This window comes from Hesperophylax consimilis, chromosome 12, assembly GCF_061612785.1.
Source record: "Hesperophylax consimilis isolate HC1 chromosome 12, BYU_Hcon_1.0, whole genome shotgun sequence".
Taxonomy (NCBI): Eukaryota; Metazoa; Arthropoda; class Insecta; order Trichoptera; family Limnephilidae; genus Hesperophylax; species Hesperophylax consimilis.
In genome coordinates, this window is record NC_142847.1 from 15,400,841 (window position 1) to 15,427,026 (window position 26,186).

Here is a 26,186-nt window from a genome sequence, read left to right on the forward strand (position 1 = left end):
CCTCAAGTTACAAGGATGTCTAATAAATAAAATTAAATATATTAAAAAAACTCCATGCAGTTTATAAATATTAACCGTATCTTATTGCATATTGCACACAATAGCGTCACCCCATTAAACTACTAGTTCTGTTAAACATAACTGACCATCGAACTGGTCCACGATGAATTGCGTTGGGGTCACTGCAGCATCTCGGTCCAGTGTAGAATTCCTCCCCTGCAAGTGAGCGCAGATTTGCATATTCAAATATTCAAACGATCTTCTCGAAGTGTAATAATTGAATTAGGAGATCTTTTCAAAGACCCGTTATGCTAAACTCTAATCACTTGGAGTTATGAATATTCAGTATCTAAATGCGGGCATGAACATAAATTATAATTGTGCTATTTGCCAAGAATTTTGGAATGACAGTCTGACAATCTAATAATCTGTGGTAATCCTTGGACATGTTGTGCATTAAAAAAAAACTCTTTTTAGCTAGACTATACCCACAATATGTGTGTATCAATTGTGCGAGTAGCATCATTAACATTTGATTACTTTTAATTTCGACATTTTTGTTGAATAAATAGAACTACAAAAAAAAATCTAAATTGTGTTTAAATTTACTGCCACAAGCGATTTAAAAATCTGTATTTTTTAACTGAATCCGTAGATCACAAAAGCTGACTCATTGACTTTTTTTAAAAATTAATTCTTTCTACACATTTTTTATTGATGTTTAAGGACGGGTTGTTTCACAGAATTTGAGCGTTTTATCAAAATTCAACGTTAATATTCAAGTTCTATTGAAGTTTTGCTACTATCCTGGTATAGGAAAATAACAGGACCCGAATAGAACTTTCACGGAACTAGAATTTTACACCGAGAAAAATTACTAATATTGAATATTGCTAATTATATAAATCTCTTCAAATGATCGGTATTGCAGGCCTTTAACGAATAAATTGATAGTTTTTCTAGTATGTATGTTTTATCATTATATATTGGGAATTTATTAAAAGCTTATCAGGAAAACGACTTACAATTTCGTTTTTCACTAGATTACCAATAATTTTTAATAAATCTGTATTACTCATTTTTCTCCGTGTAACTTTGAAATTTGATGTAACAAGTTTGAAACATAAATCTTTTTTCTTTTCAGTATAAATATGATTTGTATCACACTGTGGCATAAAACTTGATTAATAGTTTTGTTTAATAATCAACAATAGTATTTCTATGCAAAATTATGTAAATTCTTATATAAAGATAACGGTCACTAGTAAGAATCGAACCCAGGATATCTTGTCTTACCGTGACCGGGAGTCTTCTATGCTCTTTCTGTTTTTATTTGTACATTTTGTATATTTTGATTGTGATTAATTACCTTAGTTCTCTCAGCTATTTGGTCTTAAAAATGGTAGTTTTTTTATATTTATTTATTCTTCTTCATAAGCATTCGCTAACTGCCAGAGCAGTTTGTCAGCAGGTCAATTCCATAATATTAATTATAGCACTAAAACACACAGAAGCCACAATGTACAAAATAGATACAGAAGAATAACATTTCAAGTGCTACAATACAATACAAAAAATAATTACCTAGATTCCGAACCGTTAAATATAATATATTATAATAAAACAAATAAAAAACTTTATTCCACTTAATTTTATTTTGACCGTAACCGGTTTCAGCTCGTCAAAGCCATCTTCAGACTGGTATACAAAATTCTTAGTCTACGGTTTATATACACAACATATGAGGGAGGGGGGAGAGGGGTAGTTTATAGGGTTTTAATCAATTTTATTTGTTACTAAGTCGTTTAAGATTGTCGAATTTCTAACTATTTGGTAATTCCAGTGAGCTAATTACCTTGGGTTTGTAATTAGCTCACTGGAATTACCAAATAGTTAGAAATTCGACAATCTTAAACGACTTAGTAACAAATAAAATTGATTAAAACCCTATAAACTACCCCTCTCCCCCCTCCCTCATATGTTGTGTATATAAACCGTAGACTAAGAATTTTGTATACCAGTCTGAAGATGGCTTTGACGAGCTGAAACCGGTTACGGTCAAAATAAAATTAAGTGGAATAAAGTTTTTTATTTGTTTTATTATAATATATTATAATGGAATTCCACCACGAATTATCGGTCTCAAAAATAGAAACGTTAAATATAACACCAAACTCCAAAAAAGTGCTAATATTTGGTAAACTAAATATACAAACAAATTCACTAGAAACAAAATCACGAATAGCTTGTTCTCGCTTGCTTGAACTCGCAATTTTGATATTAATTAGATTATTTAATTTTGTTTATATTATTTTTAAGCCCACAGGAAAATAGCATTTAGTACCGAATTAGCTGAACAAAATATATTTGCAAGAAACATTAAAAACAATAAACGATAAAAAAAACTATAGACCTGTTCAATGCATCTGCCTTCCTCTACGGGAGCCGTGAGAAACGTTAACCGGTCAGAGGTCATCTCTTGTATTTTAAATCGACGCACAAAGCACTTAAAATTGTCACCCCTAACCTTATATTCAGGGACGGATTTAACCCTTCTTTAGGCTACCGTTCCCTATTAAAAGGAATGTCTGCGCGGCTTTTTCAATTCCAAACATGAAATACTTAAAAATGTAGGCCAATAAAAAATCCAATTTTCCACGATTTCAGAGTCAACTTTTACCCACTATATTAATGTAATAAAATATATAGTAAAAATAAATCTTAAAAATACTTTTATGTGTCAATTTTTTAAATTTACATTTGATAAATTTGTGTTCCTACGTAAATCAGTCATTTGTAAGTTCAATTTAAACCGATCAAAATGTGAAGATAGGGAAAAATTATTTTTATAATAATTATCATTAACTTGTAATTATCGCCAAATATGACTATAAAATCATGAAACATCAACTTTTATTGGTCTATATTTTATCATTTTAAATCGAAAGAAATAAAATACCAAGAACATTTCTGTACTATATATTTGCTATACTTTTTCATTAAAAATATTTTTTTTGTTGTTAGGTTTAGTTTTATAATTACATTAAACGTCGATGTTACAATACTAAAAAAACTTCCATAACTTCATAACATTACTTCATAAATTAATTGATTTATTTCTTCAATAATTACAAATTACTTTGTGACTTTATTTTCATTTGGAATAATTTATTATTGCAGGAGAAAATTTCGCAAATGAGATGTTAATGTGAAAATGCCTATTGTCCATCTTGCTTATGTGTGAGATGATTAAAACTGTCTACTGTCGTTACTTTATAACCGTTTTTCATGTTTACTTATGTATTCCGTTTCTTAAATCCAATTGTTTCTTATGTTTAAATTAATTAACTTATATTATTTTATTTTATTAAATTAATTACTTGAAGAAGCTGATAAATTTCTTGTTTCAAATTAAACATTTAAGGTCGAAACGAATAAAAATACCGCTGAAATGTATAGGAATAACCAGAGTTGACACAAATCAAGTACTTATTCAGATGCATTGTTTGAATACAGCGACCTAGAGGTGATTTTTCTAAAAAAAACAAATCTTTCAATTATAATTATTATAAATAAAATTGATGAAATAGAAAAAATAATATGAAGATATCACATTTTGATCGATATAAAAAAATATGGTTGCCAATTATATAACGATGGTGTTATGTCACAATTTTAAAAAAAGGGTTGTTTTTTGGTAGGATGAATGTTCCCTTCTTTTACCTTATATCATCGAAAATGATAAATGGTAATATACAATACCTAGTAAGGTCTTCTGAGAAGAAAAACTTTTAATTATTTCACAATTATCTTTGAAATGTCAAGGGCCATAAATGTAGTATCCTTGCTTCGTAGTATTACGTGAGCTTTTTCGTTAAAAAAATGCACTTAATTTTTATATAAAACTCTATGCTTAAATTTTATATTTTAGGAGCCCCTGGTCAGCGGAGGACCTTACTTCTGATAGCGGTAAATCCATCCCCTCTTATAATATTATAGAAGTGTTTCTCAACTGTGGACGCACGCCCAACTGGAAGGCGATTTGAATATTTTATGAGGCAATGCGCAAATCATTAAGAATTTATTTTAAAAAATCATACTTCAACTCCGAAAAATATGGCGTTACTATCGAAAATTTAGAAGCGACACGTCGTTAATTGTTAAATCTTGTGTTTATGGGACATATACCCCCCCCCCTCCTCTCCCCCCATGGGGGGGCGTTTGCGGGCAACGAAGGGGTACAACGGGGAAGACCGACTAAGGCTCAGTTGCATCGAAAATAGTCAAAGTTACTTTTTAGTTAAGGTTAAATAAAAGTAACTTTTTTATCATTTCTTGCTTAAATGGGTTGTTTCAACTTCGTTTAAATAAAAGTTAACTAAATTGTTACAAAATAGTTACTTTTATTTAACCCAGCGATGTTGAGAGTTTAAAGTTAGATTTTGGTCAATTTTAGTTCAGCTGTCATCCGTCAGCTTAACTTTAGTTAGGGCTTAAACTCAGTTTAAATATTTAACTTTAAACCTTACTTTAATTATTTTCGATGCAATTGGCCCATAGGGGACGAGATCAACATTTTCCTTATGAATTCAAGTGAATAGTGCGTCGTTGTAAAAATCAAGCGCATGAACTACACAATTTAAAATTTTATATTCTTAATTATCGGAAATATAACAAAGCTTCCTTCACAAACATGAATCTTTCACTAAATATTCGACTCAAGAAGAGAGAAGCAAATTGGGCTGATTTTTTTTTTAAGTGGGGCATGGTAGAAATAAGTTTGAGAAACACTGTATTGGAGACATTAGGGTATCCGTATGGACCCGTGTAAATATATTTATGTAAATAAAATGCGTAATGAGATGTGCATTTTAATAGAACCTAAATATTCTTTTATCTCACTAATGTGTGGACGTAAGTTCAACGCAAAACCATGACTCTTTTTTTCGTCATTGAATAGAATTTATGCATCGTCTATTCTGCTTTAGGTCAGTTGTCAGACCTCAAAATGTTTTATTTAGTTGGGAAACCGCTGCAAAACATGTCTTATTCCCGTAAAAAATCATTCAAAACATAATATTAAAAGCGGTTGCATCATGGATCTGCATTTAAAAACAGCTTTATTAGAAATAAAATTGATTAAAAAAACATATTTTCCATGCTCAAAGGTACCTTCTGAACACTTGAGCTATATTAATTTAATTAATATCATTTCTCAAAATATTAATATAAAAACAAATAAACTGCTTACTGCGGTTTGAAATCAATTATTCTATCGTTTATTCCATATTTTGAGGTTCTATAAATTTGGCACATTATGGCAAGCCATCGCTCAAGACATTTTGCAAACTTGCCATAATATGCCAAAAATCGTTCGAGTGGTTACTTCTTTTAAACAACACCATTACACTAACTGAGGTAAATCTTTTTTTCTGAATGTAATTAATTTATTTTTTTAATTTTTTTTTATCCAAAAAATGGCTGCTCCTTAAGCATTTCAACTGTAAAAAATGTCAACGGAAACCAAAATTTTCTTAACATTTTTACAGTAAATAATATAAATAAAACTGGTTTAAATAATTCTGTTGCGTCTCTCTTAACACCCTGTATAATAATAATATTTGTGTACACTACATTCCTGAACACAAATTAAAGTATTTATTCGAAAAATTGTACGAACTGACGAAAAGTTTCAGTCAATTTTAATTCACGAATGTTTTGCCTATCGAATATTTTGTAGATTTGATAAAATATTAGCTTCCCGAGCATTAAGTTATCAAAATTGATGAATTTGGGACCAGGTCCCCCGTGGTTCTAGAATTGAGTAGAGCGTGGGTTTTCTCATTAAGAGGTCACGGGTTCAATCCACCAGATAATAAAATGAATTGATATCTCAAGGAAATGGACTGACCTGGTCAAATATAATTAATAAAATCGTTTTCGTGTGGTGAATTTTACTAAATTCATCATTCAGTTTGCAATATCCAGAATATACTTTTTTTAAATATTTTAATTCAATCCAATATCACGTGATTAAATTGTCTTCCCATTGGTGTGTAAAAAATGACATATTAAATATAGTTTAAAGCAATGATTCTATTTTGAGTGTTTCTTCTGTGGTGACGTCCATAACTTTGAAAATAAATGACACGTCGAAAAATCGTAGATAATTTTTCCAAAACCGTCAGAGAAGCTGCATACAGTAAATAAAAAGTATTTTCTAAAGCTATATTTAGCGCAAGCGTTTCTGAACTTATTCTTCATACATTTCGGTTTTTGTATGGAGGACACCGGTGTCCCATCTGCAGTTGACATGTTAAAGCAGAAATCTGTTGTCAGAAACAGTGTAATATTAATATTTCCGCAACTCTTCACAGCTCGAAAATCTATGAACCATCAACTTTTTTTAAATCATGTCACTTTTAAAACAAATTTTTATGCTACATGTTTGCGAACGAAAAACGAGTGTTCAAATCTCGGACGAAGGAGAACTCCGGTAAGAGTGGATATTTAATAATAAAACCATTTTCATTTATTAAACATCGTTACATTTTCATTCGGTGTGCTTTTTCGTGTGTTGTTCTTCAGTTTTAATTTAAACCAGTCTCTAATTATTTAACTAACCCGCCAAGATTTTTTACGCGATTAAATTATCAAATAAAATGCTTGAAATATTGGCAAACGGTGATTTTTTCCCCTAATTATGAGATTTGATTGACAATAATTGAACATTAAAAACACACATCTTGGGATCTTGAGCACTTATTTTGTAAAATAGTGTAACTAGTAGTTCTGTGAATTTTAGATCTCGCATCCAAAGAAGTGTGTTTCAATTTTTACTTATTTAATAAATTAAAGCCAAAACTTCCTCCGAAATTTTAAGATATGTACATAGGTACTTAAATATCTAGCTTCTCTTTAATGTGAATTTTGCATAAGAGTCTGAAGCCAGTGGGATTATGTCGACAATAACACAAATCAATCAAATAAAATTTACTTGCGCACGCCGGGATTTGAACCCGCGGCCTTTGGATTACCAGTTAACCATGGAGGCTGTCATCAGAAGTAAACTTTTAACAAATTGGGCGACCGGCTTTTTCACTGTTAAACATTTCGAAATTTTTACTAAATTAATGCTTTTCAGAGAATCACGTTAATCCCACAGGCCTCTGGCAAATTGACCGTATTTCTTAAAGACGCTGTCAGGCTGTTGGCTTCATGAGAACGGGCCGTTTTTACGACTCGTTTTTGTGTAAGTCGGCTCGTGTGTGGAACGAGCTACCGGCATCTGTTTTTCCTCCCTCCTATAATCCGAGCCTCTTCAAGGCTCGCATTAACAAATCCCTTCCTACAGCCCCTACCTTATTCCGCCTCACAACGCCGCCCAACCGGGTGGTGACATAGTTCCCCTGTCTGTGCACTGCACAGGCAGGGACGCTCTTGTGAGGTGTCACATAAAAAAAATAAAAATAAAATAAAAATAAAAAAAAAATTAAAAAAAGATGGTTGAAGAATCTGTCTGTATTTCCGCTTTGTAATAAAATCCGAATACATGGAATATTTCTGAACGTATCCGAAAATTAAAAAAAGGTGTTCATTACCGACTTCTTCTTTTCTCCCAAATTCTACGATCTTCTGACAGAGTCTTTGAGAAATATAACGGTCAATATGCCATACTAGCAATAGATATAGCAGAGTAGCTACTTAGAAGTAGCTACTCTGCTATATCTTTATATTAAATTGTTTATTTAGTAATAAAAGCAGTTTACAGTCAACCGACTTGAGATGAAAACAGATTTTATCCCATGCGGATCTGCGTGGGATGATAAAGAGAATTCACACTTTAATGAATACTTGGACAATAAAACGTGCTAACGCATTTGAGTGTTCATAAAACCAAATACCTTATAATATTAATAACGCGTCCGACTGCAGTAAAATATTGGCAGGAACATTTGTTGGCGGTGTTTTTAGCTTTCTTTTTTGTACTTTGATCAATATTGTTCAGAATATATATTAATATATCTCACAAAGCAGGTTCCGTGTATATAATTTACGTGTGCCAAAAACGTTGACAGGTAAGGTTAGGTTAAGGCGATGCACTACGTCGTGTAATATTTTAAATTGAGCCGCTATCAATAACAACCCTTACGTAGATGTCGATAAGGTTTAAATTCCCGCTTAACACTATCCGCCTGTTTTGATTTATGCAAGAAAAAAACATGGCCAAAAAGTGCCTTTTATTTTATTTTGTGGATGTTCAGGCATAAATATTTATTATTTTTTCGATTATTTTATAGATGACTTAATTTGCCACATTATACAATAAAATCATAACAGAAAATGGGTTCGTAAGTAGGAGATTTTGAACTTTAAAGCAGTTTTCATAGGCCTTATAGATTATTTTTTTCTGGGCTTATAAAAAGAATTATCTAAAAAATACTCGATTATTTCAAAGGCCAAGATGTATTCTACTATTTGAAGCATCTGAAACATTTCTAGGCGACCAAATTTTCAAACCAAAAACACATGATTTTGCATTACTACGTACGGCATCGCCTTAACAGATTTTTTTAAATACTAAATAATGTAAAACATGTTTGTATGTTAATTTTAATACCATTGGTTTTAAAGCTTTATTTTTTTTTCTAGCCATCTCCAGTGGACCGTTTTGTATCCCGAAGAGCCGGTGTAGACCACCAGGTTATGAGGTGTAAAATCTACTCCGAAAGGAAGGATCGTGCATCCGAACCCGATGACATGTTCATACAGGTAAAAATTTGTTTGTATTCTAGTCATAACTATCTTCCCCCATGCACAATCAAAATTCTCATTCAAAAGAAGTTCAAGCCAATACCAGAGATAAGTTAGAATCGTTAAGGCCCCGTAGTAAGCGTTCAAAGATGGTTTGAAAGGGAGATATGTAAATACAAATCTTAGAAAGAGCGCGCTAATATTAAAAAAACGATCAAAATTAAGGGTTTCCCTTGAAATTATTTAATAAAACACTACTCGCTTGAATAATAACAAAAAAATCTCGACAAATGCTTCAGTTTGTTTTTAAGGATACACTGTGAATGGTTTCGTTCCTATAAAATATTAAATAACAGAACAAAAGGAGTTTTTAATAATTTTCAAAGATTACTTTGTAATTTTTTCTTTCGAGGTAATTTTAAATGATTAACGTTTCGGCGTAACAAATGTATAGACATTATCTTAAAAAATAACATATATTTTTTTAGAACTTAAAAACTCGAAGAGTTAAAACCTGTTATAAATCGAAATACAGAAATTGGGAATGCGGGGCCCAAGGAAAATCCTGAGTGATATAAATTCGGAAGGATCAGTGGAAGAGGATGGATATTGTAAAACATCCCAATCGTAATATTGCATAACCGCGTTTGTAAAGATAACATTCAGTTATTATTCTAGTGGTCTCCGAGGGGTAAAGCAGATATTATATCAGTTCCATTTTGTTCTTCACAATTCATTTTATTTAGCTAACAAGTAAAACAAAGTATTCTTCGGAATAACTTTGTGTTAGTGAAAATATGGTTGAAATTGCCTTTATCGCATCCGCTTTCCTCAAATTAACCCAAAAATAAATTAAGCCAAAACTGGGGTTTTATAATAATTTGTAAAGCTCGTCCACAAATTTATTTATTTATGGAGTAAACTGACTCACAAACAAACCTTAGAAAAACATTAAGTTTAGAATTTTCCAGATCCTAACTATTGCTCACGGGTAAACATAATAAGCAGATAAATAAACCTTCAAAATAAATTGGTAAAAAAATAAGCGTCATATTAAAAAATGTCCCCCCAAACCCCCCCCCCCTCACTACCTTCAGCCTCACAATATTCTCACTGGCTCCAAACGGTTGGGACTCATGTGCAGTATGCACATAAAAAACTAATGAAATCGAAGTTGTTATTTACTTTAAAATAGCTTTCAATTTTCTACTAAAAGAATAAAAGTGTCAGAGAATATGTCGGAATCCTTCAAAGTATGTTGACAAAATAATTGACCGGTCAGTGGCTGTGTTGACATCGCGTCTGATTCACACCCAGGCGTCGTGAGTTCGATTCATCAGCTGGCTAGGTCCTCCATAACGACACAGGCGATATTTTCCTACTTGCTGTGATGTAGTAGGAGATTTTCAAATATTGTCACGTTATTCGTAACCCGGGAATTTTTATATATCTTAAATGAATTGCACATTCTTCTGATTGGATCCCTGATACCTGCATTTGAGTGTAATGTGGAATAAGTGGTTAAACCTTACTATTCGTCTACTGAAGAATTTATGATCATTTGAGGCATTGTTATTTAAGACTATTCAAACACTACGATTTTTATATATCTCGTAGAATGCATCACCAAGATCTAAATGAGTTTATACTTCGTATTAGGTAACTACAAACTTTTTTATAAAACATTGTTTTCTACAAAACAATACTTCGACATTAAAAAAACAATAAATTGACAAAAAACACATTTTCAAAACAAGTTGTCTTGAGATCAAAATCACTCTGAATTTATGCATCGACCAGTTACAAAAAATGAGTGGGTAACTATTTTACTTTTTCAAATTTACTAGTTTCAGCAGATCATTAAGATTTATGTGGCAAGTTTGGTTGCGTGCCAGTATGAAATGGAAGATAATTTTCCGTCCACAATAAATAATGAAGAATGGAAGCAAATTGTGCATTGTAAAATAAATTTCGTAGATTTATCGGCAAGACAAATAACAGTGTCCCCGCAGGCGAATAATTTTATCACATTTGCAATTTGAGAACAGAAATAATCAAAATTTCTGATTTTTATTATCAAATAATGTAAATTTTTATGACCAATGTACTAAATAATCGATTATTTACCTGTTTTAGATTTTAACAGCAACATTCGATCAATTACTAGGTGAAGACCTCCTCTGACTTTTCAACTTTTTTTTATATGGCAGGTTAACAGTTGTAGGCGGTGTTTACTGTATCGTCAATAAAATGACTTACATATAACAAAAAAAACATTTTATTAAAAATATATATTTAGAACGATTAGACGATTCCTGGATGCTTAAATTATTGAGGGTTGGAACTAATTAGTACTTACTCCAATCGAAACCAATTAGATTCGTCGCTAGTGAAAAAATAGCGTAACCATTGATGTATTATATTTAGATGAGACATGAAGCGAAAAAATGGGTTTCATTTTTTACCTCCTATTAACCTCCAACGCTACCAAACCTCTAACTAAAACTAACGAATTCGTTCTACTCCTACCACTTTTCTAATAGTGGAACACGTTTCGACGAGATATTAGTACGCAATAGCGCATTAGTCCAGTCAGTGGGGACTTTTACCTTGCAAAAGGTTAGGTAGTAGCGATTTTGATATATGTTGTTAAGATTAGGACTCTAAGGAAAAAAAAAAGTGTTCGACCTTGGGAGGGTCGAGCTCGACCCGCCATCTTGGATTGAAGGTGCCAAAATTTGTTTTTTTCAAAATAATTGTGAAGTGGTCGTTTTTACAACCAAATTATTGAAAGCAAAATTAAAGACAACTAAATTACCTACATTTTTTTTTGTAAGTCTAATAGGTAACGAGTTACAGTGGTGGAAATGTGAATATTTTTCTAAAAAATGATGAAACTCCCAGCTTTGTAATTTTTTCGGGTTATTCATTACATAATTATAATAATTTTGCTAACTCATTTCCACCCCACCATAAGGAAGAGAACATGGCGCATTTTTTATTGTGGAATCCCCAGTAGGTCTACTCCACAGATATACCAGCGATGGTAGATTTCAAAATTATGTTACATTACTATGAATTATGTTACTATAAATAATGTTACTTTATAACAGTCTTCGTCATCAATGTCATCATTTAACTCATTGCCTGTGATACTGAGATTCTGGCCTTCCATTGACAAAATCTCTTCTTCTTCGTCCTCGACATCGATGTGAACCTCTGGCGAATTTCGGCATGTTTGACCATTACAGCACCCACATACAATAGAACACTTCAATCCAGCTTTCCTGCAGCTACATGCAACGACGCATCCTTTTTTACAATTGAATGAAATAAATTTTAATAAAGTCTTGGGTGCTGGTTTCTTTGTCCTTCTTACTGGAACAAGCCCGTTGGTGTCACGTTTCCAGCCCCAGTTTTCTGGATTTTTTTGGATTCCATACCATTTTTGGACTTGATGGTACGTTCTAAATGCATGGTACCGTGCAGCGTCGTTTGTTGGTGGCAAAGAGGCAAGATTGAATTTGATTTTTGTTGTCGACTTTGCGAAACGTTTGTAGCGGACTTCTTCCAAAGTTTCCTTATCCATGTTACCCCCGTACAAAGCAACAAGAAAGCGTGTTCCTGCAACTGCTTTGTCTTCTGGTGTTGCATCATGTTGTTTGAAGATTCCTATCATGGCATTGAGTCTTGTGTCGTTTTGCACAAGCGAACAAAATTTTGTTTTTCCTTGGTTGAAGAAGGACGATGTTGAATCGCAGCCGCTAAAGGCATGAAGAAACAGAATATTCTCAGCCGCCTCTTTGTATTTCACACTATTCGCGGAATACAGTCTTTCAAAAGTTTTGCCTCTCCCGGGTTTGCGAAGATATATACTACTTTTGAGTGGTGCTAATGCTGTCAGCAGAACTAGGAGATCAACTTCTTCGCCAATAATGAAAACAGCGTCATATGATGAACATAAGGAAATCGCAGTATTGACAATCAACTCATCAGCATCTTCTTCAGCCTGCTTAGCTGTAAAATTATCCTGTATAAATTGCTTTGTAAGCATCGAAATCAGACGGACTTTGTTATTTTTATTGGCTAAAAATCGTTCTTGTGAAACTTGAACTGGCATTGTTTCATCGAAAAGAAAATCTGCAGACATGAGCATCCAGGCAACGTCCTGTAACCAGGACTCAATCAGTGTTGCCACGTCAGCTGTAGACTAGGATCCCACTATAACAAATCAACGTCATCGAGCACACGAATGATGCTATATAAGTATATTGTAACGTAGAAATACGTTAAAATGATATTGTGTAATATGTCCGTACAAAATTTATCAAGAAAACTGGAGATTACAATTTTTTGTCAAAATTTTCTTCTTTCAACCGCTGTAACTCGTTACTTATTAAACTTACAAAAAAAACTTTCTACACAAAATGTAGGTAATTTAGTTGTCATTAAGTTTGCCTTCAACAATTTGGTTGTAAAATCAACAACTTCATAATTATTTTGAAAAAAACAAATTTTGGCACCTTCAATCCAAAATGGCGGGTCGAGCTCGACCCCCCCAAGGACGAAAAAATTTTTTTTTCTGCATTTTTAAGCGTTTTTAACGACAAATTCCATAGATGTATGAAATAGATCATAGAATAGACTATGTGGGATCCCAGATTTAGCTATATGGACCCACTTTTCAAATTTAGAATAAAAACAATCGTCTGGTAAAATGTTATATCATTGGTACCTACCGTAAAGTACTTACTTTACCGCTTTAACGGATATGAAACGATTATTTTTAAATAATTAAACTAATAAATGCGTGCATTGGCGTATCTCTTGAACTGGGATTTGCTTTGATTTTCAAAATAAGAACTGACTGTCGTAACGGTTCACATTACTGCGTTGTTTATTTGAAAAGTAATTTTCTGATCGTCTTTAAAATTGACAATATTCCGTGATTTTTCATCGATCTGTTATACTGTTTAAAATTATGTAGGTTCAACAGATCCAATTTTGAAAATGTCACACTCGTGACATTTTCAAAATTAATTAATCATATTGCAGATATTCTGGGACTAACTACCATATTATGAACTCCTCGTTGCCCGGAGTACTAACGGAGTGAAATAATGACAAGCCAGTGGAGATCTTCGATTTATCACTAAACAAATGAAAAAGATTGTTACCGACTCAATTCAGTTGTATATAATACTGTATAATGTTTACTGTGCATATGTATAAGCCCCTAAAAAGGGCGTTAATTAATAAACAAATAAATAAAAAAAATAAAAATTATAAAAGCAACTTTGCACAAATTCCTGAAATAGGATATACCTACTCACCCCTTCTTAAACAGATATCATAAAAATATATTATTTTTTAAATAACTTTTTTTTGTTCCACTCCAGGTCCCCCAATCCTGGCGCCTCCGTCACTACGCCAACCTGCTGGGCGAGCGCTGCGGGGTCCCCGAAGGCCCGGCGCCCCCCTTACTGCGCCACACGCAAGGGGGCCCGCGCGCTCGCCCCCGTCCCGAGGCCGCCAAGCCCTCCGGCTGGAACTGCGCCCCCCGCAAGAAGCCCGTCATACTTCAGCCGGACGTCATATTCGACCTGCCGGGGTATGAGGAATATATGCGTAAGTATGAATTAGTATGATCAATCAAACAATACACCTAACACCAAACCTAACCTAACCTTACTTTAACCTGTTATATTGTTTATGTTATCGAAATCCGCTGCACCCTTAATACACAAACATATGTTGTTTTAAATACTTGGATCCAACATAATTACTGAAAGAAACAACTTATGTCGGGAGAGAAAAAGATGCATTAAAGTTCAACCAATATCTTATGTTTGAAGGTTGGGCATACGCATAAATTATTTTAATAACAAAAACTAATAACCTAATAACCTATCTTGCGCATGTTTTCCATTTTGTAGTTGTTTCCAATAGTAATTAAGTTGAAATCAAGTATAATTTTTTTTTAAATTGCGTATGTACTGCGGAATTCGCAAATTCCCATATTCTATTTCACCATAAAAGGATAATCTACGTCCGCGGGATGTAGGCGGTTTTTAAAAATTGCTGTCTCTTTTTTAATTATAACACGAAGCATCTTGTCTGTCTCAGTCATTTCAGTCGGAGCTAGCGTGAAACGGCTGTGTCGTAACAATAAGTACTCGTATGATTATCTTTTGTAAAACTTTTGCCACACGCGTATTTTTTTAATAAATGCGTATAATAGTATCACTATAGAAAATAATTGTAGAAGTAAATCATTATTTTGTTGATTTTTAAGAGTTTTTTTGTTGAAGGATGTAATTGATAAATTTAATTACAAAATATGGGTATACGTCTTTGAGACGTGTCTTTAACGCCATTCAGTACATGATTATCTTTCTGGGTTTAATTTTTTTAATTGGGGATACTGAAAAAGAGCTTCAACTACTGCTCACTGCCTCGGGGTCTGTGGGATTATGGCGTCAAGAAGGGTGTCTAGTACAAAGAAATTTCCTGTTATTTACAAATTAATGTAACATAACAATATAGAAGATATAAACCGTCAGAACGTTGACATTTTCGGTCAGCCAAAAAGCGTGTCATATCACGGTAAATTCGCTGCTGTAGTTACTGCACCACTTTCATTTAAATTGGTCTAAATGGGCTAGAACCGAAAGGTATTAAGTCAGTGGCGACATTGCTTTCCAATTAAATCTACGTAGAATCTAATTCCAATGTTTATTATCTATTCAGTAAGTATGATTCCCTGACACTGCAGTTCCGGAACATCAAAATCCACTTTCTGTTTATCCTGCCAATACCACGCTGCCATAGAAGAATAGAGAAAGTATACTATTGAACTGTTATTAAACTGCATCCTACTCAAATTCATTCATCAGTAAAATGATTTTTTAAATATTAACCAATTACTCTGGGCGGCTCGTAATAATCTCTCGCCAAGTAAGTAAGTCCTGATCATACCAAATTTTTAAATCACGTCTGCTGTCTCATTCCGACATGTTCGATGCAAGAATAACTGTATGTTTTTTTGATATCCACGCACAGACAGTGCTTTTGTGGGTTCCCTTTACCTACGTTTTGAAAAGATTTATACGTATGTAATTTTTATTCTTAAAATTTATCTGTAACTTATGTGTAAAAAAAAGTATTGGGAATAAATAAAAGAAAAATATATAACGTTTAAATAATTTTTTAAAGTTTGAAAAAGATTTTTATGTTTGGAAAACTAGATCTGACAGAATAGGACCTAGAACAAATGAAGTGTCCGATAAATGCTCCTCTATTTAATACTTCAACTACTATAAAGTGATGTGTTTATTTTTAAATATTCACAAAAAAGATATTTATTATTGTAAACTTAATTTTGACTCTTCAGATTGTTCATTGTGTGGTCTAGAAGTGGGAACTTTAAATCACATATTTGGTTGTCCCTCTCTAAACAAATATCCTCACTTCTATCAAGCCTTATCTAAAATTGCCTCCCCTCCATTCAACATCTCATCTCTTCTAAGTCTGAACACGACTCCAATTTTCGTTATAACTTTGAAATATGCCTATTTAAATAAAATTAATATTTAAATTCACCTTTCGTTTCTCCATAATTTTAAAGGATGGCCAAGAACACCCTTGAAGGGTGAAAGCCAGGTATAATGGGAAAAAACTTAATTTCTTTTTAAAACTGATTAAAGTCTATCTCGCGACATACCACAAAATAGTTCATATTTACTAATATCTTTTAAAATATCCATTTATAACTTTTTGAAAGTCAATCTCTTTGCTGCCTCTTTATAAGTTTTACCAATGGTTGATTATCTTTTAACTTTTTGTTTTATTCTAATATTATGTTGTAAACTACGTTGTTGATTGACTTTTTTTATTTTGATTGTAATATAGTGTTGTAGACTATGACTGCTCTTAACTCAGGATTTCCTAGCGAGACAGGCACAGTACAAATAAAATAAACACTTGTAAAAATTAAACTGTCCAATAGCTATAACATTCAGACTTTACATTCTCTTGATGGCTATAGAGACGTATTTTGACAAGAGCACCCATTAATTCTTAACACATAATTGGGCGTGTCCATAACTTACATGAGTGATGTAGGTACGCTAATTTAAATACATATTTTTGCATCTACGCTGTCCAGAGTAGAAAGTAACCAGGTCAAGGATTTAACTGTGTTTATATACGTTGGTAATGCATTTTATCATTAATATTAGCTAATATGCATTGGGAATGGCTTATCCGACATTTTTCTACCACGCCTCAACTACTGTGCTTGTAAGGTGTGACAGGGGTCAGCATTATAAACCCGTGGTATTAGGTCAATAGTGCAGTAATGTATTTGCTTTTTGTAGGTACTGTAGTATGCCCTTTTAAATTTAAGATTTTTCTGATCACAATCCTGTGGATGGTAGAATAACAATTGATTGTTTGTAATTCAGATAACAATATATATAACAAGCTAGATAACAAACCTATGCCCTCTGCTACCTGCACTCATTGTGTTTGTATTTAATTCATAGAATTCTAATAAAATTTTATTTAAGGCGACATAAGACTCTACTAACGGAGGCTTGCTCGGCGCTCACTATTACTGATGAACGTATTACCAAAATCTCAAATGTTTCTAGATGGATCCCTACGGATGTTAGTTATTTATATTTTAGATTAATAAAAACACGAATTCAGCATTAAATTATTTTTTTACACGGTTTGAAAATTTTATAAAACGTTTTTCAACCAAAAAATTAGCGGTAAACACTAGATTTTATTTTTCTAAACGATGCATTAGTAACTTCACAAGGGATCCCTATAAAAATATTTGAGATTTTAGTAATACATTCAATTTAAATAGTTAAGGTAATCCCACGAAATACATTCATTATAAATAGTTAAAGTAATCCCCACGAAAGATCGATTTTCTAGGCCTGCAAGGGCAAAGTCGACCATAGGTCCGTCTATTAGACGGGTCCACAAGACGATAATGGTTTTTATACAACTTCACTTCCGTCGTTAAGATACTGGCTTTATTTTAGGGTATTATCTCGTCTTAAAGTAAAAAAATGTTATTATTAAGTTCCGGAAGTATTCTAGTTTTTTCTCTTTTATTTTTTCATATTTCATATTACCATATATTACATATAAAATGCATATTTTTAACAAGAGATACTATACAATTTATGTATTTACATAATATATCATTACATTTTATATAGTTTGGTTTAGTTGGTGTACAGGTGGATACATTTTTAACAGAGTTTCATATATATATTATTATACTTTCCTATTTATTTTCGTCGCTATTGAAGATATCTCTACATCAGAGAGAATTTTATTGGATGTTGAACACATTCTTTTAAGAGGAAGCTACAAGCCAAAAATGTGTATATTCTTGGTATACCTTAAATTGTAGTTAATAGGCATTAAAATAGCTTGACAAACGGAGTCTAGAAACGTTTGATTTCAAGAACAAAACTGGTTTTTATTTATTTTGTAAATAATTTTATAAGATAGCAAAAAAGTTAATCAAGTGAAACTGTCAAAGATAACCTTAGCTATAATACTGTATTTTTTTAAAGTTGTTTCCTTTATGCGTTCGTACATTTCTATTGAAAACATATTTTTTTAGTAGTTTACATTTATATATTTTATTGAGTAGTTTATTTTTTATTTGTGTTCTACTCAAGCGAAACAATAGGAAAACCTTCAATTTATTTAAAGCATATTTTTTGGGATTCATAATGTACACAAATTCGTTATAAAGATTAATCGAAATAGTGATTTGGCATTAAGCTTCGCTTTAAGGCAAGCATTTTGGTTTGAATTAGTTTTACCATGTGTTTCAAATTAATTTTGTTTAGTAAATCTGGACAGTCAGTGATGTTGCTTACATTTTTTTATAGCAACATCGCATCTGAATATTGTCTACGTACACTCAATTATCAATTTTGAAAAATACAGTTGCATCCAAATAAGTACTAAAGTTAGTTTTTAGATAATTATTTAGTTATGTTTTGTTTTGTCGTGCTTGTTATTTGAGTATACTTGAGGTGAACTATAACAAAGCTGTTGTATCTACATTAAATCATTTGTAATTATTAACCTATCTGAAATGTTCAGATAACGACATCTTGGACTGGGGGAAGAAGGACCTTTTGGTGGCAGGACTTGGAGACCAGGTCTTTATGCTAGATTCCTCTTCCAACCACGTCTGCAAGTTGCATACTTTCGATCCTGCAGACACCATCCTTGTCGTCAAGTGGGATCCTGAGGGAAGATTCATTGCCGTGAGTATTGCTAAATTATATATTTTGCTAACAGAATGTCTTCTCAGCAAACATTTTACTTATAATTTAAATGTAATTTCTCCTTTGCCGACTCTTGCAAATCCGAACACACACCTTCAAACCATAATTGTATAATATTTTGAAAGAAAAAAAAATAATAAGGTTTTGAACCAAAAAATGAATAAGATTTCGAACCAAAAAATGAATAAGACTTTGAACCAAAATATGAACAAGATTTTGAGCCAAAAAAGAATAAGATTTTGAACAAAAAAATTAATAAGATTTTTAACCAAACAATGCATTGATTTATAAGCATTGTTTATGCACATACTCTATCAATACAACAATACCATCGAAATAGCCTTTTTTCGGTTGTTTTAAATTTTCGTCATATTTGATGAAAATCAAAATGTTGTTAGCACCATTTTGAATATTTAGCATTTGATTGGTCTCCGTTAAAGGTCGACTCTCATTGCATATCAGCAATTTAACCAAATATGATGAACTGCAAAGTAAAACAACAACAAACTAAATACTTCACACCTGATCACAATTCGTTCAAAGGCTAAAACGAACCGAGAAAGGGCATTTATTGGGAACCATTCAAATGACTAAACCTAAAATAGCTCTGAAAAAAAACAGAACCTAAAACTTTGAAGTTTAATTTTGTTTTGTGAACAGATTGGCACATTTTTGGGTAACCTATTCGTCTATGACGTTCAATTCGAGAAGCTGGTTCGGATCCCCCCGGAGCGTTACCGGCCGAATGCTGACGAAGTTGCAGCGATCACTTCCCTGGCATGGGAAGCCAACGGACTGCAGATGGCTTGGTATTCAGTTTTTGTATTTTTTCTGTTTAACGGAAATACTTCCCTTTTTGGTTGATTAATTAACACATAGCAATCGCCATGATCAAATTATTTTTCATCAGTTAAGATATGAGTCTTTGTTAATCGGTTAAGTTTCATCTTTTTTTTTCTTGTGATCTAATTATTTAAAGAGCCTAATTCTTTTAAGATGTGTTTTATGTACAATGCAGTAATTGTTAACAAACGTTAAATACAAGTCAAAACACACACTTTATTCATATTAACTCCATTGACATGCTCGGTGTAGCTGACCACCTCATGCACAGAGGCTTCATCGAAAGCGGGGTCAAGTTGGCAAATCAGAGACTGGGCACACTGTACAAGGCCTTTGTACAGTGTTAATTCTTTGATAGTATATAATTCCTACCCTGCACAAATTGCTAGTTCCATCTCTGGTCTGGAACCCAAAAAAGTTATAGTTCCCCTATCACAGGGGTCGGAAGACCACCGCTCTTTGTATAAGCATTTGCAGCTCTTCAGATGTCAACTTCAATTTCACCTCCACTCAATAGAGCTAGATAAATTATTTGTCTGAGGAACCGGTTATATCAGTGTTGTAATATTTTGCCTTTTCTCCAATTCTTTTATTTTGTTTAAAACAATATAAAATTTTCTTCTCTCTTGGCTATGACCGATATTTAATTTTTTCTCTAAGGCTTTGCATATGTGTTCGCAGGGATGGAAAATTCCTCCCCTACAACACATAAGCCTCCATGAAAATTGGACCCTTTTCTTTGATATCTACAGAAAGCTACTTAAAGCTCTCTTGTACTATATATCTTTATAGACATATGTACTTAACTAATTAATACGTTATTTACGAACTTGAACGCAAATATTTCCGTATTTATATTGTAATTAAATTCCATCAAACGTTGTGTAATTTTTTTGATTTATGATATAGGATTTTAATTACCTTCATTTTTGTGGTAACCCCCTTGGTTCTGATCGAGGTGTCGAGTTTCACAATTTAATTGGTCTTTCCATTGCAAACCTAGACTTAAATGAATTCCCTGAATGAGCTAATTTTCCTATTGTAATTTTTCTGATTCCCTGCACCCTAACAAAGTCGTAGTTAAACGCTGATAAAAGATATTATACATGTTTATTTGGACAAGTAATTAAATATAACTCAAATGGTTAATTGTTAGTAAATTTGATTTTGGTAAACTCTTGTGTCTGTTTGGCGCCACTCCTTTATGATTCTGCTGCTATAAGGTACATGTAAAGATTGATTTAGTAGGTTAATGTAATTAGTTAATTGCATATTTGACGAACTCGGAATAGCCCATTTGCTGGCATAATTTGGCTCCAAATCCTCCTGCAAGTAAACGAGATGATCGTGAGTCAACAAGAAATTCGCACAATCCTTTGACACGGCTCTTTGATTGATACCTAAGTTATCGCGTCCCAAAAAGCCTTCCACGTCATCATGTACTGCCTTCAAGTTTCCCCTCGAGCCCCGATACCCCCAAATTCCGACCCCTCCTTGGACTACAATTTACTTAGGGCGAACCGGTTTCGTCCTATATACAATCATATACTCACGGTTGGTGTGGACTTACGGGTCGTGAATCCTCATTCCACGTTTAAAAGAAGATGCGAGAGTGGTCCAGAAGACCTAAAATGCAAGCTGTATGCAGGTCCGCATCCTCCAGTAAACAGTACATACGAATAAATATATGTATACATACAGTTTGGGAAAGGTTTATAACTCGCAATACGAGGCTATCTACCTCGCATTCCAAGCTCGGATCTCGCACGAAGAGTTCTGCGAAACTCTAGGATTGGTAACCGAATATATACGTAAGAATAAGGTTATACTAATAAATACTAGTAAAATAAGGTCTTATTGATAGTTTGTTTTGGAGAGCTATCGAACTCCAGGCTTTTTGTTTGTTTGGTTTTGACGTTTTTATTTAAGAGAATCGTCATCTCTATTTGGTTTGGTTAATGGTCGTGTTGTAGGAGCGACCACTGCCTCCTGTTTGATGAACTGTATTTGTTTTAAATTTCACCTCCAGGTTTCAACATTAATTTTTGTTCATCCTATCCCGTGATTTTCCAATTGTTTCAAGTAGTTGATTGCCACATTAGAGAGTACTCGACTCTCAAATGTCTCAGGCAACTGATGGGGTTTTGTATGAGCACCCAATCAATAACATTCAAATGTTTTGTATAATTATTCGATATAAATCTTCCTACTAACCCGTGATTTCTCAATTGTCGATTGTGAATGATAAGTATTTGTAAGCACGCAGCTTCCAGCTGTTTCAGGTAACTAATAAAAATCTATGCGACTATCTGATCAATGATATTTAAATGTTTCATGTAATTTTTCGATATAATCTGGCTAACCCGTGATTTTTCAATTGTCGTTTGTGATTGATAGGTATTTGAGAGCACGCATCTTCCAGCTGTTTCGGGTAATTAGTAAAATCCTTTGTGACTAACTAATTATGGCCAAGGTCGTTTCCAAACTATGCGGTTGACCCAATTCTCCAGTGATCCCTTGTTTTATCAACAAATTGAACAATGTAAACATCTCATCTGACCCACTAACCCAGATGTGAGATTGTTTATTTTAAAATATCTCGCGCTCTCTTTGTGATTCAGTTTTGTTACCGTTTATTGTGCATAGTTAATTTAAATATTTTTAATTCCTTTATTGAAGTTAAACTATTTTTCATTTTCCGAATTTAGTAAATTTACTAGAAGTTAGGTGAAAAATAAATATAAATATATATATATAAGTACACATATCTCGATTGTCAAAATACGTTAAATAAGATTACATATATTAATAAATAAATATAAGATATATGATTCTACATAGTCTGGAATATTAATAAATACATATTTTCTTTTTCAATAATATAGTTATGTCCTCAGGTAGGTATCTAAGATCGCTACCATTTCGATGTTCTGATTAAATGATAAATATATATATACCAGTAGGCACATACATTACTCATATATATATTCTTTATATACAATATATTACTTTATTTTTTATATAGATAAATACAAATATTACATCTATTAGTGTGTAATTCCTTTTTGTTGTTTTTCTTTAATATTCAATTGATATACTTCCATTTCACAGCCCTTCTGTGTCTCCTGGGACCTGAAAATTATTTATAAAAGGAAAACTTACCCCCGTCAAGGTATTTCCGGTCGGGTAGTACACAACAACCTTGATGAAGAAATCCTACCTAATTAATTGTATTTTTCAACTAATTTCAAAATAAATATTTTCGACTATTTATTCCTATATAATATTTTATTCTCGCTTGAATCATATAAATTAGCTGATATTTAATTTTTCTTCCGAACGAAATCCTAATCCAGAAAACCCGTTGATTTAATAACACCTTTCTAGTTTAGGCTTTTTGAATGATAGCTGTTTCAAATACTTTTTTTTCGAAATGGTAGACTGATGTTTAGAATTCCGGTTAAAACGACAAACACTTTTAACACTGTCGCTATACGCACGACGGATTTTAATTGATCAATTTACTGATTCTAAAATTTCTTTTTATTTATTTTTATAAGAAAATTTTTTCCGAATTGCGCAGACTTTTAATTATCTCGATTCTTAATAAATTAATTTCTTTTCCGAACTGTTACTTTTAGAACAAAGGTTTGAGCATTTGTTGTTATTTCTTTTCGAACTGTCTAGATTGTGTTTATTTTAAACCAAGACGTAAATATTTATTACTATTATTATTATTTTTTTTTAACCAAATTGATGTTAAATTATAATCTATTTTTAAATATCAATTCACGAGCACATCCACTCTAGATGAACGACAAAACTCTCAATCGAGTTTTAATTTCACTTGAATGGAATAATTATTTTTAAATTTTGATTTAATTTTTTTAATTCCGTAATCACTTTTTGCACTTCACTTAACACTTTTTAAGCACTGAGTTTAAATTATATTTATTTTTCACTGTTTAACCAAATTAAACTGACTCAACAAAACTTCACTGATGGGATTTTCAAAGGAATTTAAACTGAATTTAAAATTTCTAACTTTTCACAAAATTTCCTAACTCCAGGGACTTGTTCAGAATTTAAACTTAGATTTTTTCAAAATTTAACACTTAGATTATTTCACTAGAATTTTACCAATAGACGTAGTACTGCGACGTAAACTCCGTTTTCAAAATCTTGACTGACTGTCTGAAAACTGGTCTGCACCGTCATTTTATACCCTTCTCAGGTTCCAAAAGACGTATCTGAATTTCCTCTGATGATCGATTCCATCTTTTACCAACTCGCAAATCCGAACATCCCTGCCATCAATATCGATTGTGCTTCCATAAGATGTTCTGCTTTCCGGCTCTGGGCGGTGGTCAATTTCCATCTCACAACTCTAAATCGATAGGGTCCGAATCGGGTAAGTCTGTGTTAATCGCCCAAGCTCCCTTTGTCCTCTGTTCATACAAAATGTAGTTAAAATCTCATGATTTTGCGTTCCTTTTTTTTTCTCAATTCGCGATAGGTCCGTCCTCAATAACATATATATAGATCCCAATTTTATGCATCTCGTGCGAAAATTGTTTAAATCCATGTCGAAGTCTTTACTACGCATTTTTGAATTTCGATTTGTCTAAATTCTACTTAATTTTATTGTCACTTATATGAGCTTTTCCATTTCCACCCGTACTTTCTCTTCTTTATGTCGCAGATTCGAATTTTCCCTTTTTCTTCGAATTTTATATTATTCGCGACGTTTTCTTCCACAAATTTCTTCTTTATTCTTATGTTATTTCTCATAACTCTACAGCTACTTATTCTCCAAGTCGTATTTATTTATTTCACGGATAAATTTGAATTGTATCACTTTTCTCCACTTGGATTATACTTTATCTCCGTTCTTTACCCTTTCTTTTATCTTTTCTCCACTTTTCCCGATGTGTGTGGTCTCCAGGAAAATTTCATACTTCATCTATTATTAATTAATATATAATTTTCCACACTTCTATGGGAGATATACCTAATTTGACTCTGGGATATCTGTCACTTTTATTGTCTGACCCAATCTCCGCCCATTCTCCATCCCTCACTTACAAGATTTCACATAAATTATACGTCTGGACATATGTTTACGTCTCAGATTTTATGTACTAGACTCGTAAATTTTATTTAATTTCAAACCTATTAATTTTAATATCTTTTGCTTTAAATAAATATCTCATAAGCCCAACGTTAAAGTTAATCGCTTTTCTAATGGCTTATCACCTTAACGTAAATAAAAATCATGTTCAAATTTCGATTGTTTACCTCCTAAAATACACATGAGACTGTCAACCTTTTATCTTGTTTCGATCCCTCTGTAATCTTGCGTAACTCTAATATCTATCTACCATGATAATTATGTAAAATGTCTACTTTTCCTGAATCTAATCTATCGCTATATGTTTAGTTTTACTGTCTTCTTCTGATACTCAATTTTCATGTCCCTAGGACCTTTGTAGCAGCTAAAATCTCTGTATTATCCTTCCATTCGGTCGCCGCACTTTTCTAAAATGTCTATTTTTTTTGCGAGATTTTCATTCAAAATTGATTTACCAATATGTCCGCTTCATCTTAAATTGATAACGATTTATTTCCATTGTTTCCAAAACTCACTCCTCTCTTTAGTACGATTTTTTCGAACTCGACACCCTACTTCTATCATAAATAATTGCACTACAGTTGAAATTCCGCCAGTAACTTTCCTTCGCTTTTCCCGTCCTTTTTTATACTATCACGTTTATAATTTTTTCATTGCATTTTCGTGTGTGTGTTTTTCCAACATGAAAACTTCAAAGCACTCGATTACCATTGGTTCGCTACCTCCTAAATTTCTCAGTTATTGTAAACATTCCCAGGAGTTTGTCACCTTGAAAGTCGATGCTTACCCTAAAAAACGTTCACCTCTAATTTCTGTGGGAAAGAAGAAGCCATTAATTATCTTTTTTTATTGCCCGATCCACAGTTCATTCCTTTGTCTGTATTTGATGTACGCCTCTCCATTCACTGATTGGTTATTCAAAATTTTTATCGTTCTCGACCAGATCTAATTGGTCGACAACCTTCAATATTTATTTTTAGGCCTAGAAAAGGGGAAGCCCTGTCTAGTCCTAGACGATTTTACGACCTCTCTGCTTTCGTCTTAGAACCTCGATATAATTCCAACTATTACAGGTGTCTACTGCAAGCAAGCTGGATCAATTTTTTCTCCGCCAGATGTCGTTAGCA

At 32.7% G+C, this 26,186-nt stretch overlaps 1 protein-coding gene across 1 annotated transcript in view; it reads left to right on the plus strand.

Moving 5' to 3' along the window:
- LOC149419214 (protein cortex-like) overlaps nt 1-26,186 on the plus strand; it is a 47,437-nt gene that overhangs the window by 13,504 nt on the left and 7,747 nt on the right. The window contains exons 2-5 of the mRNA XM_089637948.1: nt 8,653-8,772; nt 14,154-14,382; nt 18,898-19,064; nt 19,746-19,894. Of these exons, the coding sequence (XP_089494074.1) occupies nt 8,653-8,772; nt 14,154-14,382; nt 18,898-19,064; nt 19,746-19,894 (665 nt within the window). The remainder of the gene's footprint in view (nt 1-8,652; nt 8,773-14,153; nt 14,383-18,897; nt 19,065-19,745; nt 19,895-26,186) is intronic.